Genomic DNA, 18,088 nt, shown 5'->3' on the forward strand with positions numbered 1-18,088 from the left:
CCCAAGGCTTGTATATTGGCTGCCTTGAGGTGGCAGCTGGATAGGACCAGTCAGCAATCAAGCCTGTATAGTTAGCTTTTACAGGGGGCACCTCTAAGGTTGCCCCTGGGTACATTTAGGGATAAATCCAAGACTGGCACCAGTTTGGATTTATCGGTCTGAGTTGTTTGATACCAAATAACCCAGGGTTCAGAGTGGTCATCATGTAGCTGGGAAACTCATGTTGACCAGTGTCCAGCACATGTATTAAAATGGCTGCTCTGTTCACTCACTATATACCAAGTTTGGCAAGGACACAAGTGGGGGCATATTTCTCATGCAGCTATGCCCTCATATATAATATGAAACACCCTGCCTTAGGGCAGTAAGGCCTGCCAGAGGGGTGTCTTACCCATAGTAAATGCAGTGTATGGTGGACAGGCACACAGGCCATGTGCCAATGTCGAGTTTGTATTTTTAGGTTTGCACCAGAACACTCAGCCTGCAGTGGCAGTGCTGGGTGCATCTGGATGCAAGGCCCTAGAGGGTGGCACAATCAGTTTTCCTGCTCTCAGGAGCCTACCCCTAGTACTCCATGCCCTGGGTACATAGGTACCCACTAACTAGGGATTTAAAGTGGTAGTTAAGGGTATATCCAATTGTGCCAATGATCACAACAGATTTAAGGAAAGAGCTGTGGCCCAGGGAACCTGGTTAGCAGAGGCCCTGGGTGCTACAATTTCTAGGACACATCTACACCAGACAAAAAGTGGGGGATACCCATGTCAAAAAGAGGCCCTCTCTCACACTTTGGAGATGAATGGACCTAGTGTAGTCCGGGAAAATGCGTATGGTGTGATTCTCATAGGACAGGTCTCCATGTTTGCGTGCTTCCTGCAGTATGGTATCGCGATCTCTAGAGTTGTGGATCTTAGCGATGATAGTCCTCGGGGGCACCAGGTGGTGCCCTAGGGACCAGCACCCTGTGTGCCCACTCCAACGCAAACACCAGCGACAAGTCTGCAGAGGGCAGCGACCTCTTGATCCAACCTTCCGGGAATAGTTCCAGTGTGTTCCCCTCTGGTCCCTTAGGGAACACCACAAATCTCAGATTACACCTAAGGGACCTACCTTCCACATCCTCTGCCCTCGCATTTAGCTTGCACGACACAACCTCAAGGTTGGTCACAGTGGCTTTCAAGACATCCAAGTCTGCCTGCATTGTATTCACCTGTTGTTCAGTGGCTATGGATCCCTCGGCCACTCCAGGTAGATCCGATCTAAGTTGACATCTACTACCATGGCTGCGATCTTTGCCTGCACCGCCTGGCCAGAGGCCTCAATTGCTGTCAGGATCTAGGCCCCTGAGGGCTCATGCATGTCCCCTAATGCTCCATTAGCTCAGGCTGAGGGCAACAACCAGTGTTCGGTGCAGTGTACTGGTCTATCCTAGTCTGCTGGACGCCCCTGGCAGTCCTGTCCTTGCCCATGGCGCACAGGAGTGCAAGTGGGTTGGCAATAGGCAGACACGCTTGGCACCAGGGTGAGGGGGCTAGGCAGGCAGAAGAAGCACCCTCCCCTGTGAGCAGTTTCTGAGATTAACCCTGATTTGTGAAGTATTTTGGTTTCTTTGTATTTCATTTGTAAAGTGAATAGTAACACAGGTTGGAGTTTGTATTTCTTAAATGGCCCTGACTGTTCTTTAGGTGCACATGATGAGCTAATTATGGATCAGTACATATTTTGGTGGTACAGCTGTCCACTAACATCTTCATTGTTCAGCACTTCGGTATTAATATACACATGGAGCTGCTGACACAGAGTCCTGATGATGGTCTCGTGGGCCGTATGGCCATGTGGGACCGAAACGTCAACTGTGGGTCCTAACTACAGTTATTTCATCATATGTTTGTGTGCTCTAATGTTGGAAAGCCTGAAGATAAGGACACTGACTACTTTGGACTAATGATTTGTATTCCTCATGATTAGGACTTTATTTTTCTTCGGATACTTGGTCACGATTTGAGAGTCAAAAAGAGGTTGCAATCTTTATAAGTTTAAAAGATTGTGATATTTTCTACTGTATATATAAAAAGTAAATTGTTTTTATTTATACATGACACTGTACATTGATGTTTGTGTTAATCCTTGTTTGTTGTTTCTCATGCTTGATTAAAAGTCTATGGGGGTCATTCTGACCCCGGCGGTCTGAGACCGCCGGGGCCAGGGTCGGCGGGAGCACCGCCGACAGGCCGGCGGTGCCCCGCAGGGCATTCTGACCGCGGCGGTTCGGCCGCGGTCAGATGCGGAAAACCAGCGGTCTCCCGCCGGTTTTCCGCTGCCCGTGTGAATCCCCCATGGTGGCGTGCCGCGGGGCCCCTGGGGGCCCCTGCAGTGCCCATGCCAATGGCATGGGCACTGCAGGGGCCCCCGTAAGAGGGCCCCACTATGTATTTCAGTGTCTGCTATGCAGACACTGAAATACGCGACGGGTGCCACTGCACCCGTCGCACATACCCACTCCGCCGGCTCCATTCGGAGCCGGCTTCCTCGTGGGGAGGGGTTTCCCGCTGGGCTGGCGGGCGGCCTTCTGGCGGTCGCCCGCCAGCCCAGCGGGAAAGCCTGAATGGCCTCCGCGGTCTTTCGACCGCGGAGCGGCCATATGGCGGTTCCCGCGAGGCGGACGGCGGTCATAATCAGGCCCTATATGTTGCTTTTGCCATGTTTCTGGTTGGATCACTATGTTGACCAACACTCAATATTATGAATATCTATAGAAATAATTTCTCTTGGAACACTATTGTCTTATTTATTAGATTATCCAGTTCCACAGGGAAAATTGGGTTGCTCTTCCTTTTATAAACAACTTTCTATATGTGGCATTTTCACAATTGTAACTTAAAATCCAACTTCCCAAGTTAGGATTTTAAATTAGAATTCTAGAGACACCAAACTTGAAGAGGTTATCTCTTCCCATTTGGAAATTACACTTATAAAAATATAATAAGGGAACTCTATGGAAGAGATAGGCCTTGCAGTAGTGAAAAACGAATACAAGACTTTTTCACTATCAGGACATGTAAATCTTAAACGTACATATCCTACTTTTTATTAAATATATTGCTCCCTGCCCTTTGAGCTGCCCAGGGCCAGTCCTAGGGGTGACACATGTATTAGCAAGCATTTGCAATGCAATGGGTCTTGTGTTTGCTCGAGTTAGAGCTATTGGGGTTGTAAATTCCTAACTGGACTTTTCTTGCCATATACATTGAAAATGAAAAGTAAAACAGTTGACATAGGCAAGCCGATACAAAGCGCCACTGCCACCATGAGCGTGATCGCGAAGAAGACACACAAAGGGAAAAATGAAAAGTAAAACAGTTGACATATGCAAGCCGATTCAAAGCATCAGGGCCACTGTAGGAAGCTGGCCTGGTGTGTGGTGGACACCTATGATGTTATCACCCTATACCAGGTCCAGGTATCCCCGACTAGTGAGTTATAGTCAGTGTCTAGAAAGCCAGGGCTCTCTAGAGGTAGGTGTGGATGAGCAGCCAAGGCTCATCTAGGAGACATGCAAAACATATGCAATACTATTCTAGTCACACAGCACTTACATACATGAAAGAGCCACACAGTGTTACAAAAATAAAGGTTTTTTATTATGGTAACACAAATACCAAAATACTGTATGGGCAATACCCCACCTGGAGGTAAGTAATCACACTATTATATACACAGTAGGAGTCAGTGATTAGCATAAAAGGCAGTGGTGCCCGTCCTTTAGGGCAGAGGGGCCACGCCCCCCCCACCTTTTGCCCCTCATGAAGAGTGTCTGTCAGGCTGAACAAAGGTCAGCCTGATAGACACTCTCCATGTTCAGCTCAGGCAGCCAGGAGCAGACATGCACACTTTGCGCACACTCCTGGCTGCCTGAGCTGAACTTTGCTGGGCTGAGGAGGTCACAGCTCCTATGGGCGTGACCTCCTCTGCTCAGCAAAGGTGCCTCGAGGCCCTCCCCTGGGTGACGCGGAAAGCATCACCAATTGACACTCTCCCTGGGCGCTTCAGGTTTAAGCCCTGAAGTGCCCAGGGCTAGTGTCAATCAGAGACACCTCGTCACAGAGTGGGGTAGGGTTAGCAGTCTCACTGACCCCATCCCACTCTGTGACGAGGATAGGACTGCTGCCTTCCCTCATTGGCTGACCTAAGGTCAGCCAATGAGGGAAGGCAGCAGTCCCAACCCTCCTGGGACCTGGAGGCTGAAGGTAAGTGTGTGTGAGTGTGTGTATGTGTGTGATGTTTTAAATTGAATGTTTCATGCGCGCATGCATGTGTGAATGGTATGAGTGTGTGTGATCTTTTAAAATGAATGTTTGGTGCGTGCGTGCATGTTTGAATGGTATGAGTGTTGTTAATGGATGTGCGTGCATGCCTGTGTGTGAAAGAATGAGTGTGTGTGTGTGTGTGTGTGTCCCGCCCACCCCCTCCCTCCTAAGGCTGCCGGCCGCCACTGATAAAAGGCAATAGAAAACAGTGAAAACAATAGTAAGTACTGAAGGCCCTTGGGGGACCAAACCATATACTAAGTAAGTGGAATGCGAAAGTTGGGCCCCACCCAAGGAATTGGAATCTGTAGAGGGGAGCTGGAGGAACTAGAAACTCCAAAAGGTAAGTACCAGAGTGCCCCCCAGCAACCTGGAGAAAAGAGGTAAGTTTCTGGTTCTCCCCAAACCCACCAAAAGGACTTCAGAATAGGATTTTGCAAGGCCCAGACAAGACTGCAAGAAACCAAAGGTGTATCCTGATAGAGGGAGACCTGTAGAGGAAGGGGACCAAGTCCAGTTCACATTGGAGTGTCAGGTTGTGGCAGGAGCCACTACCCACCTGTCTGTGGATGCAGGACCAGGTCGACAGTGGACAAAGACGATCAGCTGTGCAGCACCAAAGCAGCAGAAGAGTTCTTGAAGTGATGTAGTCAATGTACCATGTTGGAAGGAGAGTTGCAGATGGTCAGTGGTGTGGAAAAACCACCAACAAGCCTTTGCAAAGGCAAGAGATGTTGATGAAGAAATGCAGGGCTGCCGGGGACCAGCAAGGTCCAGGGGGACTCAACCCACAGAGGGGAGTCCCGGGTAACCCTCTTCAGTGAGCGGAGTCACAGGAAGAGGGGGCAGTCTCCACAGGCGACCCACAGGCAGCAAGCACAGGAGTCCCGGTGAGGCCCACGCAGGAAACCTAGAAAGGAGTCCCACGTCACTGGAGAAGCACGAAGAGGGCTGTGAATGCAGGGAAGAGTGCTGGGCGCTGGCGCTACATGGAGCCTGAAGATCCTTTCGAAGAGTTGCCAACAAGCCTTGGTAGCTGCAAGAGACGGGGTGCACAGGGTTACAGTCCTGTGTGGAGAGGCAAGGGCTTACCATCTCCCAAGCTGGACAGCTGGTAGAGAGGACCAACGGGACCACTTCACATCACTCCCCTGATGCAGGATCCACTCAGCTCTGGAGGCGAGGAGATCCACGCAGCCAGTCATTACTGCAGTTGGTGCTTGAGAATGCAGGGGAGTGATTTATTCACTCAAAAGCAGATTCCTTCTTGCTTCTTGTGCAGACTGAAGACTTGTAACTCTCACAGGATGCCCAGCCAGGGAAATGTTGCATTTGGTGGATGGAGCCAGAGAAACAATGTTGCAGAGCAGAGTTGTTGCTGTATTGGCAGATTGTCGGTTCCTTGGGGTCCAGTTGAACTTCTAGTGGCCAAAAGGTGAAGTAAACGATGCAGAGGAGTCCTGCTGGAGTCTTGCACGTCGAATATGAGGACCCACCCAAGAGGGAGACCCTAAATAGCCCAGGAGGGGGAGTGGTCACCTAACAGGGTGACCACCTATCAGGAGGGGGCTGTGATGTCACCTGCTTGTCCTGGCCACTCAGATGCTCTGAGGTTTCTGCCCACCTTGGATTCAAGATGGTAGAATCAAGTGGCCTCCTAGAGGAGCTCCGGGCACCACCCCTTGGGTGGTGATGGACAGGGGAGTGGTTACTCCCCTTTCCATTGTCCAGTTTTGCTCCAGAGCAGGGACCGGGGGTCCCTGGATTGGTGGAAACCAATTTATGCAAGAAGGGCACCAAATGGTTCTTTCATGTGTAAGTGCTGTGTGCCCTACAAAGCATACCAGTGGCTTGGTGAGGCTACCCTTCCCACGCCATGTAACATCTATTTCCAAAGGGAGAGGGTGTTGCCTCCCTCTCCCAAAGGAAATCCTTTGTTATGCCTTCCTGTACTTGAACTGGTCAAGCAGCAAGAGGGCAGAAACCTGTCTGTAGGATAGCATCAGTGCGGGCTGCCTAGGAAAACCTTGCAAACTGATAGGAACAAGCTGCAGGTCCTCTAAGGAGTCCCCAGAGTGCATGGAATCATACAACAAATACTGGCAACAGTATTGGGGTATGATTTCAACATGTTTGATACCAACAGTACTGGGGTATGATTCCAACATGTTTGATACCAAACATGCCCAGGTTTGGAGTTACCATTATGTAGCTGGAAACAGGCAGTGACCTATGTCCAGTACACACGTAAAATGACTTCCCTGCACTTACAAAGTCCAGTGTAATGGAGCTGGAGTTCGTAGGGGCACCTCTGCTCATGCAGGCATGCCCTCACACCCAGGTACTTGCATCCTGCCCTCTGGGCTAGGAAGGCCTGCCATAGGGGTGACTTACAGGCATCTGGTGCAATGACCTGTAGTGAAATGGTGCATGCACCTTTTCATGCAGGCTGTAATGGCAGGCCTGCAGAGACATTTTACATGGGTTTCCATGGGTGGCACAATACATGCTGCAGCCCATGGGGATCCGCAGGTGCCACAATGCCCTGGGTACATAGGTACCATATATTAAGGGCTTATATGGGGGCACAAGTATGCCAAAATGAGGGTTGTGTGAAATCCCAAGCATCTGACATCAAGGAAAAAGTGGGGGTAACCATGTCAAACAGAGGGTACTTTCCTAAAATCAGTGCTTTCTTTTCTGTGTCATATATGCAAAAAATGTCCTCAATACCAACCATCTTACAGACATTTGATGCTCGCATGTATGGTGAAATCTCTAGAAGCTCCAGCAATGCTTACTGTCTGAGTGGAAATTATTGGCAAAGCCAATAGATCTGGCTGGCATATACTGTAGCATGAAAACACAGACATGCCACCTGAAGTACCATCTCTCCCCCTCTTTCACCAGAATGTAGGGTCTTAATAGCACTCCTGACTCTGACAGCAGACCTTTGGTCCCTGCCAGAGTGCCCTATAGGCCAGTTTGATCCTGTAATCCTCTTCCAAAATGTTGGCAAGTATGTGATGTTTTGAGCTATTCGGTAAAAACAGAGACAGAAGTCAATTGCGAGCCTACCAAAAATGTAGAGGAATAGTTTCAGGGTGAGTGTTTGGGGCTTTACACCGCACTCCCTTCCTCACTAAATATATTTTCTGGAACATAGGTGGGTACAGGTGCTTTCAGTGGGGTATGATGAGGGCCCTGATAAAGTTTACCACAAATTTTCACACACCGAAATATAAAATCGCACGCACACTCTCTGTTTTTTAAATTCTACAAAGATATTGGTTGTTTTACAAAATATTGTTTTCTCTCACTTAGTACCCCTACCAATTTGTTCCACCCCCGGGGCTAAATTTGTTTTTAAAAAATAAACACATTCACAGGGGGTCGTCCGTGGGCAGGGCGACCCCTGTGGGGGCAATAATTTTTTTAGTAGTTGTATGGTTTCCCTGGCAACTACTAAAAAAAATATACAGATCTATATATACATATATCTGTCTATGTAGATAGATCTATCTGTGTAGTTATATCTATCTATGTAGATATATATATATATATATATATATATATATATATATATATATAGATCACTTTTGTCAATGCATGTGTGGTTTCCCTGGGGGCTGGGATCGGCCTCCAGGAAAACCAGACCCACATATAAAAGTGGATGGATCACCCCAGGGTCAACAGTTCCCTCATGTAAGGACCAATATTAACCGTTGTGTGATCTATTCCTGTTGGGGGCATTAGGCCTACCCACACAAGTGAGGTACCATTTTTATCGGGAGACTTGGGGGAATGCTATGTGGAAGGAAATTTGTGGCTCCTCGCAGATTCCAGAACTTTCTGTCACTGAAATGTGAGGAAAAAGTGTTTTTTTGGCCACATTTTGAGGTTTTCAAGGGATTCTGAGTAAAAGAGTCTCTGTTTTTAAAAGAAACTGGCGAGAGCTCCACAAGTCACCCCATCTTGGATTCCCCTATGTGTCTAGTTTTCAAAAATGCTCAGGTTTGGTAGGTTTCCCTAGGTGCCGGCTGAGCTAGAAGCCAAAATCTACAGCTAGGCACTTTGCAAAAAACACGTCAGATTTCAATGTAAAAATGTGATGTGTCCATGTTGCATTTCCTGTCACGAGCATTAGGCCTACCCATGCAAGTGAGATACCATTTTTATCTGGAGACTTGGGGGAACACAGAATAGCAAATCAAGTATTATTGCCCCTTGCACCTTATCTTATGCCCATTTTGGAAATACAAAGGTTTTCTTGATACCTATGTTTCACTCTTTATATTTCAGTAAATGAATTGCTGTATACCCGGTATAGAATGAAAACCCATTGCAAGGTAGAGCTCATTTATTGGCTCTGGGTACCTAGGGATCTTGATGAACCTACAAGCTCTATATATCCCTTCAACCAGAAGAGTCCAGCAGATGTAGCGGTATACCGCTTTCAAAAATCTGACATTGCAGGAAAAAGTAATAGAGTAAAATGTGGAGAATTATAGCTGTTTTTTCCAGCTCAATTTCAACATGTTTTTATTTCAGCTGTTATTTTTGGTAGGAAAACCTTGTAGGGTCTACATAAATGACCCCTTGATGAATTCAGAATTTTGTCTACTTTTCAAAAATGTTTAGCTTTCCGGGATCCAGCATTGGTTTCACACCCATTCCTGTCACTAACTGGAAGGAGGGTGAAAGCACAAAAAAAATATGGTAAAAATGAGGCAAGTCCCAGTAAAATGCCAAAATTGTGTTGAAAAATTTGTTTTTTTGATTCAAGTCTGCCTGTACCTGAAAGCTGAGAATATGGTGATTTTAGCACTGCAAACCCTTTGTTGATGCCATTTTCAAGGGGAAAAAAAACAAGCCTTCTTCGGCAGCCCTTTTTTCCCATTTAAAAAAAAATAAAAAAACGAAATTTTCGCTAATTTTTTGGTCTCCTCCAGGTGAACCCACATACCTTTAGAATCCCTAGGATGCTGGAAAAAAGGACGCAAATTTGGTGTGGATAGCTTATGTGAACAAGAAAGTTATGAAGGCCTAAGGTCAACTACCCCACATAGCCAAAAAATGGCTCAGCAAGGGGGGCGGGGGGCCAGCAGCTAAGCCCACCTCATCGTATAAGGTATTTTAACACAATAGGCCAACGTTATTTACCTCACCCTCCGCCTTTCCTCCCCTCATTGGAAAGGATCTTACTGACTAACCTATTCTGCAAAAAAACAGTTAACGAGGCAACTAGGTATTAGAAAAAACAAAAGCGTAGCTGTCCTCGAAGGGTTTCATCTATGGGTTTCCGTTGTCTGCGCCTCTGCAGTACCTAAGATGCACCTGCAGATGCCGTTCCCGCATATGCATTAGGAAACCGCAGAGTACATGCGCGCTTGTCCCCTCGCATGGAAGGTGGGGAGTCAGTTGGAAGGTTCGGGAGTAGGCGGGGTCTCTGAGATTGACGCGTGACGTAGACAACCGTCAGGAGGACGAGCATCTCCTTTTGTCGCCATCTTGGAAGCGATATCTTTGCTCCCTAACAGCAGCATCGGGACGCGCGGATTCATCTGTAGCACCACAATCCGAGCATTTACTCCGCTATCATGTCCATGTACCGTGGCGCCCCAGCCGGCCGCAACCAGGGCCGATACGATTACAGTTCTGGAGGTCCCCGTGGGAAGCGTGGGGCCGAGGCAGCCATGCTGCGGCGACCTGAAGAGGAGGAGGTGGTAGAAGATCGGCGGCCCGAGGATGAGGCCGAGCCACAAGAAGAAGCGGAGCCTGAGGAGCCGCGGGTGCCCATTAATTTGGAAATTAAGAACCTTCTCAAACCTGGAGAGAAGCCATTCACTCAGCGCTGTCGCCTTTTCGTGGGCAACCTGCCGCCCGACCTGAACGAGGAAGAGTTTAGGAAGCTCTTCAGCAAGTACGGCCAGCCCAGCGAGGTGTTCATCAATCGTGATCGCGGTTTTGGCTTCATCCGCTTGGTGAGCAACTTGTTGGGTGGGAACAGTGGTGGCGATGTGTTCTGAGACCTTTTTGGTCGCAGTGTCCCCTGTGTAGACTTCTCCGTGTAATGTGTACCCTGCGTAGACCTCACCCCTCTCAATCTTCACTCTGTGTGCATCATGTACCTATGTAGAGTCCACGTGTAACAAGCGCCCTTCCATTGTGCGCCCGGTATGTCGTGGTGTAGTGCACTGATGAGCACCCTGCCCCCAGAACTTACTGGCTGCTAGGTGAATCCATGCATGAAGAAGCGACACCTGCCCTTCTCTGGTATAGGTCACGATGTAAAGCAAAGGCCAGTGAAGAGAACGGTTGCGCATAATTTTGTGTTTTCTTTAGTGTGCTGTGTGCAATGCGGTGACGCTCCTGCTTGTACCGTAGCTCCCGCTAGACGCTGTATGGCACTCGTTTTATGACGTGGAACCAACTTAAAAACCGACAAAGGAGCCTTTTTATTCTGAAATCTGTCAAATTTAACGGGTTTTTCTAATCTAGTACGTATATAATAATCTACCACTAAAAATTTTCTTTTAGTGTAGATGGTGCAACATGTTTTAAGTACCATTCCGGCCAGTAAACCCCGAATGGTGTGGAAAATGTAAGATTCTGTCTGTAGGCAAGCGAAGAACACGTAAAATTGTACAGAAGTGGCTTATTGTGAGACCAGTCGTTATATGAGTAGGTAGTTTCCGAACAGTAACTATTTACTCCGTTTTGATACTTGATAGTATGGCATTCCTTATATTTTAAGAACAATCTGTAGATGTTTGCATTAATGTGTAGGCTTTATTACACCAAATTGTTTACAACTGTACACAACTTGTTCAGCATAGGTACTTTCAGCCCGATGATATTGCTTTTCAGACATTGGGGGTTGAATAATTTTACAGATGTGGATATGATGCAGGCACACATACGTATAGTGGGCTTGGGGATTCAGACCGCTTAAATGTAAGCGTAATGGGTTTAATTTCCATGTGTCTGTGACCACTATTGTATCCACATGAAGGATCGCTTTCGTCCCGACTGTTTAGGTAGCGGGGCCAGTAGGAATGCAATCCCAAATGCAAGTTTTGAGATTTCCAGTTCGTGTAAAACCCGTTTAAAAACATTTAGTCTTGTGCTTCGATTGTGGTTGTTACTCTAAATTCCATTGTGTGTTCACCCCCCTAACCGCACATATCGCAATTAGGAGTTTGGCAGCAAGCATCCTTCGCCCCAACCCCCGTATAACTTTACGAGGTACTCGGTAAACTACTGGCATTTTTAAGGTTTGGTGAAGGGGGTGGGGATGCCATTAGCACCAAAATCAACATGTTATCCATTTTCGAACATTAATCGTAATTAAGGGCTCTTTCTTGCACCTGATTCGTTTCGGTCCCTATGGTTGTAGAATAAGTGAATGCAATCAATATCGTACCTTTCAGCCATCACAACTGTAACTAAAACAAGCTTTCTTTTTGATTGATTTGACACATTTTATGCACGTTTGCTTTTTATTCTATTACCTAGTATGAAGCCCTAGGATTTAGTTTTTGTTGTCAGTTTGGAGCAAACACACTTCTTTAGGTGTGAAGTCCAACCTTGCGTAGTATTTATTGTATTCACGGTTGCCTCTGATTCACAGGGATTCGTTTTGAATCAGTTTCTTTTGCTTTCTGGTCATCCAGCTTTGTATATTACAAAAGCATTGCTTTAGCTTGGGCACTTGTTACAAGTGCTACTGTTAAATATATATATATATATATCTCATGTTTCTTATATATATGTGTTTTATTTAAGTATTAATAATAGTGAAATAGAGTATCTAAGATATATATATATATATATATATATATATATATATATATATATATATATATTTTTTTTTTTTGCAGTTCTAGATCAAAGTTGATGTTCCCAGTGATCACTATGTGGGTAAAATATGTATCCTTGAACTATCGGACCACACCTAAAATGTGAGGCGACTGTTAAGCAGGTTGTCGTGGTCAACCATATCGATAGCTACGGTGGAGTAGGACCAGTAAGAAAGTTAAATTTGTATCTACCATTTGGTCGATGTTGTCTGGAGAGTTAACAGATTTGTGCGGTCTCCTAAATAAATATCTGATGTTTTGTCTAGTGTGTGTCTGTGTGTGTGTGTAGTACAGTTGCTACTGTGTAGTTGTAGTAGTTCAGTCAGAGTTTCCATACTAAGACTATTTTGTTTTGCTAAGGTAATACCTTTTACACTGCTAGACGAATCACACTCGACAAAAAAGTTTATCCATGTTGGCTGCTTCATGGAAAGTTTTTGCCTATCCGTCAAAAGGTTACGGAAGTTTGACAGAGGAGTCATTAAACATTGATTTTGTTAGGTATATGTGGATGGTTGGTCCTTCATGAGTTCTGTGTTACTGGGGTGGGGAAGCAGCCTTCTGGGGGATCTTTTTCATCTGGCAGCCATTTCGGTTCCCTGGGACGGATATATCCGATTGGCTTGTGCAACTAAAGAAAATGTTGCTGCCGCCAGTACAGGAGTCCTGCAAAAGTTCTGTAAATGGGATAGGGTAGCGACGGCCTGAGACCCAAGAACTCATGGTTGGGTGATCCAAAAGGGAACAAAAGCTGTGTTCATGACGGGATGGGCGACAAACCTTCAAACATTTCAAACAGACTTCTGCAACTCGCATCAAGTGTGCTCAGTCTTTATCTTTAATAATAATTTGTAAACCATGCACCACATAGCTTCAAACAAGCACAGTTGCACTTGCCTGTAAGGCTTACGCTATTTCCATACCATGAACCCACATGTGTACACTCAGTAACTCTGTACTGTACATAACTATTTTGTCATCTGTGATGTCAGTTGGCATTTGAGGTGTCAGCAGGTACATTTAGTGATTACATTCAATGTCATTCTTTTATTTGTGCATCATATAGATATTCATTATTCAGTTATCCAGAATCTGAGTCTTTGTGGTAACCTTCCACTGTCTCCTGTACTTTACAATATTTCTGAGGGTGTCCCCTGATTTCCCCCGCCCTTTCACAGAAATCCATTCCCTGTGCCCAATTGTAAGGTAGGGTGAATGACCACAAAGTCGATCTTGCAAATAAAAGAAGATCCGAAGTTTATTCTCCAAAATGCAGACCCACAACAGAGCCAGCTGCCTCCAGCTACCGGATCAACGGCTGAATGTCCGTCGAACCAGCAGCTCGAGCGCAATACAGAACATGGAATGTCATGACAATAAAAACGCTAATAAAAGAATGCTAACCACGCTACACATAATACATCACCTAACTAAGAATGTACTTACATCACCTCCCCCCTTTATACAACGCAAATAAATGATAAAGCTATACATATTTATACAAGAATGAAATCATTAAATTTTGGAGGGAATTTAACTGTTCTAGAGCTACGAGTTGTTGTTGCACCCACAGTAGATTCCGAAGGCTTTGCAACAACCGCAGAGTTAGAACCTTCATACTGCACAATATCTGAGGTATCAGATAACACATCACCTGGAGAATGTCGGTTCAATTCTCGAGCATGTACTTGACTCCAAACTTGATTTAGACAGTATAACATTAGCTTTTGATGGTCCATAGCCACTAACATCAGTTGACACCATAGAACCTCCATCACTGATAGAGCGATAAACATTTTTAAAGATTTGGATTTGTTGAGCATTAAGCGGTATATGTAAGGAAATGGCTCCCTGTTGCAATTACCCCCCACTTTTTGCTGATACTGATGCTGACTTGACTGAGAAGTGTGCTGGGACCCTGCTAACCAGGCCCCAGCACCAGTGTTCTTTCACCTAAAATGTACCATTGTCTCCACAATTGGCACAACCCTGGCACCCAGGTAAGTCCCTTGTAACTGGTACCAAGGGCCCTGATGCCAGGGAAGGTCTCTAAGGGCTGAGCCACCCTGGAGACCCCCTCACTCAGCACAGACACACTGCTTGCCAGCTTGTGTGTGCTGGTGGGGAGAAAACGAGTAAGTCGACATGGCACTCCCCTCAGGGTGCCATGCCAACCTCACACTGCCTGTGGCATAGGTAAGTCACCCCTCTAGCAGGCCTTACAGCCCTAAGGCAGGATGCACTATACCCCAGGTCAGGGCATAGGTGCATGAGCACTATGCCCCTACAGTGTCTAAGCAAAACCTTAGACATTGTAAGTGGAGGGTAGCCATAAGAGTATATGGTCTGGGAGTCTGTCATGCACGAACTCCACAGCTCCATAATGTTTGGTATCAAATTTCTCAGAATAATAAACCCACACTGATGCCAATGTTGGATTTATTAAAAAATGCACACAGAGGGCATCTTAGAGATGCCCCCTGTATTTTACCCAATTATTCAGTGCAGGACTGACTGGTCTGTGCCAGCCTGCTGCTGAGAGACGAGTTTCTGTCCCCATGTGGTGAGGGCCTTTGTGCTCTCTGAGGACAGAAACAAAAGCCTGCTCTGGGTGGAGGTGCTTCACACCTCCCCCTGCAGGAACTGTAACACCTAGCAGTGAGCCTCAAAGGCTCAGGCTTCGTGTTACAATGCCCCAGGGCACTCCAGCTAGTGGAGCTGCCGCCCTCTGGACACAGCCCCCACTTTTGGTGGCAAGTCCAGGAGAGATATTGAGAAAAACAAGGAGGAGTCACTAGCCAGTCAGGACAGCCCCTAAGGTGTCCTGAGCTGAGGTGACTCTGACTTTTAGAAATCCCCCATCTTGCAGATGGAGAATTCTCCCAATAGGATTAGGGATGTGCCCCCCTACCCTCAGGTAGGAGGCACAAAGAGGGTGTAGTCACCCTCAGAGCTAGTAGCCATTGGCTACTAACCCCCCCCAGACCTAAACACACCCCTAAATTCAGTATTTAGGGGCTCCCCAGAACCTAGGAACTCAGATTCCTGCAACCTAAGAAGAAGAGGACTGCTAAGCTGAAAAACCCTGCAGAGAAGACGGAGACACCAACTGCTTTGGCCCCAGCTCTACCGGCCAGTCTCCCCACTTCTAAAGACACTGCTCCAGCGACGCTTTCCACAGGGACCAGCGACCTCTGAAGCCTTAGAGGACTGCCCTGCATCTAGAAGGACCAAGAACTCCAGAGGACAGCGGCCCTGTTCACCAAAGACTGCAACTTTGCAACAAAGAAGTAACTTTGAAACAACATGCGTTTCCCGCCGGAAGCGTGAGACTTGGCACTCTGCACCGGACGTCCCCTGCTCGACTTGTGGAGAACAATCACTTCAGGGAGAACTCCCCGGCGACTGCGAGACCGTGAGTAGCCAGAGTTGACCCCCCTGAGCCCCCACAGCGACACCTGCAGAGGGAATCCTGAGACTCCCCCTGACCGCGACTGCCTGCTTCAAAGACCCGACGCCTGGTAAAGACACTGCACTCGCAGCCCCCAGGACCTGAAGGATCCGACCTCCAGTGCAGGAGCGACCCCCAGGTGGCCCTCTCCCTTGCCCAGGTGATGGCTACCCCGAGGAGCCCCCACCCTTGCCTGCCTGCATCGCTGAAGAGACCCCTTGGTCTCCCATTGATTTCTATTGCGAACCCGACACTTGTTTGCACACTGCACCCGGCCGCCCCGTGCTGCGGAGGGTATACTTTCTGTGTGGACTTGTGTACCCCCCCCCCCCCCCTCCCAGTGCCCTACAAAACCCCCCTGGTCTGCCCTTCCGAAGTCACAGGTACTTACCTGCTGGCAGACTGGAACCGGGGCACCCCCTTCTCCATTGAAGCCTATGTGTTTTGGGCACCACTTTGACCTCTGCACCTGACCGGCCCTTAGCTGCTGGTGTGGTAACTTTGGGGTTGCTCTAAACCCCCAACGGTGGGCTACCTTGGACCCAAACTTGAACCCCGTAGGTGGTTTACTTACCTGCAAAAACTAACAAACACTTACCTCCCCCAGGAACTGTTGAAAATTGCACTAAGTGTCTAGTTTTAAAATAGCTATATGTCCTTTATGTGAAAACCGTATATGCTATTTTGCTAATTCAAAGTTCCTAAAGTTCCTACATGAAATACCTTTCATTTGAAGTATTTACTTGTAAATCTTGAACCTGTGGTTCTTAAAATAAACTAAGAAAATATATTTTTCTATACAAAAACCTATTGGCCTGGAATTGTCTCTGAGTGTGTGTTCCTCATTTATTGCCTGTGTGTCTACAACAAATGCTTAACACTACTCCTCTGATAAGCCTACTGCTCGACCACACTACCACAAAATAGAGCATTAGAATTATCTCTTTTTGCCACTATCTTACCTCTAAGGGGAACCCTTGGACTCTGTGCATGCTATTTTTTTTACATTGAAATAGTACATACAGAGCCAACTTCCTCAGTATGACACTATTCTTATCCCACCATCCTCTGCCTTCGATTAGAACAGAAGATTTGGAAATTTTAATAATTCTCACCAGAACAGAAAATTTAGAGTCACCCTTACATACACAAAAAGGTTTTTTGATAAGAACCCAATCGTTAACTTTAAGATCAATTGTTTTAACATTGTTCTTTCTGTCATAATACACCTTTTGTTTACATTGTTTGTCAGAAATTCTATTTCTCAGATTCTCCAGACCCTCCTCTTGTGCATGACATTTCTCATGTAGAAAATCAGATAACCAATTCGGGGCAAGTTTGGTCCTAGGATTCCTTCCCCTTAATAATTTGAAAGGAGTAACCCCAGTGGTAGAATGAGGAGTAGTTAAGTAAGCCCACATTTTTTCCTGTATAAACTCAGCCACATCAGCATTGGATGCTAATGCAGATTGAATTCCTTCTTTGAAAAATCGATTGATCCTTTCCACTAAGCCATTACAAGAATGGCTATATAATGCCACTCTAAGGTGTTTAATGGCATGTGAAAGTTTTTTTTTTTTTTGAGACAAAATGTGTACCATTATCGGTAACCACGGTTCCAACCGTGCCTTCTAATTTAAATAGTTTACTTAAAAACAAAACAACAGCGTCCGAATCAGGACTGGATACAAAAGCATAGTAGACCCACTTAGAAAAGTAGTCAATAGCAACTATAAGGTATCTCATGTCTTTGGGTAATAAGTGATAAGGACCCGAAAAATCAAGAGCAATTTTATCCTCATGGATTCTGTGGAAGTGGAACAGGAAACATAGGTTTGATAGACATCTTCCAATGTTTATCAGACAATATGCATTCAGGACACCTATTAATGTAGTTGAAAACTTGTTTATCCAAGCCCGGCCACCAGTAGGATAATTTAATCCTTTTAGTGGTAGCGGAAATACCCAGATGACCTTAATGTGCTATTTCAACAATTCTGTCTCTGAGATCAATGGGAGGAACTTCAAGATCACCTCTCAAGCAAATTTCGCCTTCACAAGAAAGTTCTTTAGCTACTTGGCTGAAACATCTGAGTTGATGTGACAATTTCTTCTCTGGAGGCTATTTAGTCTTCAAAAACACCACCACTTTGGATAGAATTTCATCATTTAACATCGAATTATTTCACTCTTGCTCAGTAATATTATTATCTGCAACTGCCAAAATAATCATAAAGCCTACAACACATTACTGTTCCGAATCAGTATCCACAGAAGCATCAATTGGTAAAGGTAGCCGAGACAAGCAATCGGCTCGAAAATTCCTCCCACCCTGTATGTACTTAATGTTTAAATTGTATTCTTGTAACTTTGATAACAAACGAACCAGGCGTGCAGATGCTTTTCCCAACCCATCACCATTCAAAAGGAAAGTGAGGGGTTTGTGATCCGTATATAAATCGCAACAA

The 18,088-nt window shown here is 46.1% G+C and overlaps 1 protein-coding gene across 1 annotated transcript in view; it reads left to right on the top strand.

The window, feature by feature from the left end:
* The first annotated feature begins 9,764 nt into the window (after positions 1-9,764).
* The window catches only part of PSPC1 (paraspeckle component 1), a 360,968-nt gene continuing 352,644 nt past the window's right edge, over positions 9,765-18,088 (top strand). The window contains exon 1 of the mRNA XM_069202288.1: positions 9,765-10,291. Within this exon, the coding sequence (XP_069058389.1) occupies positions 9,908-10,291 (384 nt within the window). The 5' untranslated portion in view covers positions 9,765-9,907. The remainder of the gene's footprint in view (positions 10,292-18,088) is intronic.

Source organism: Pleurodeles waltl, chromosome 8 (genome assembly GCF_031143425.1).
Source record: "Pleurodeles waltl isolate 20211129_DDA chromosome 8, aPleWal1.hap1.20221129, whole genome shotgun sequence".
Taxonomy (NCBI): Eukaryota; Metazoa; Chordata; class Amphibia; order Caudata; family Salamandridae; genus Pleurodeles; species Pleurodeles waltl.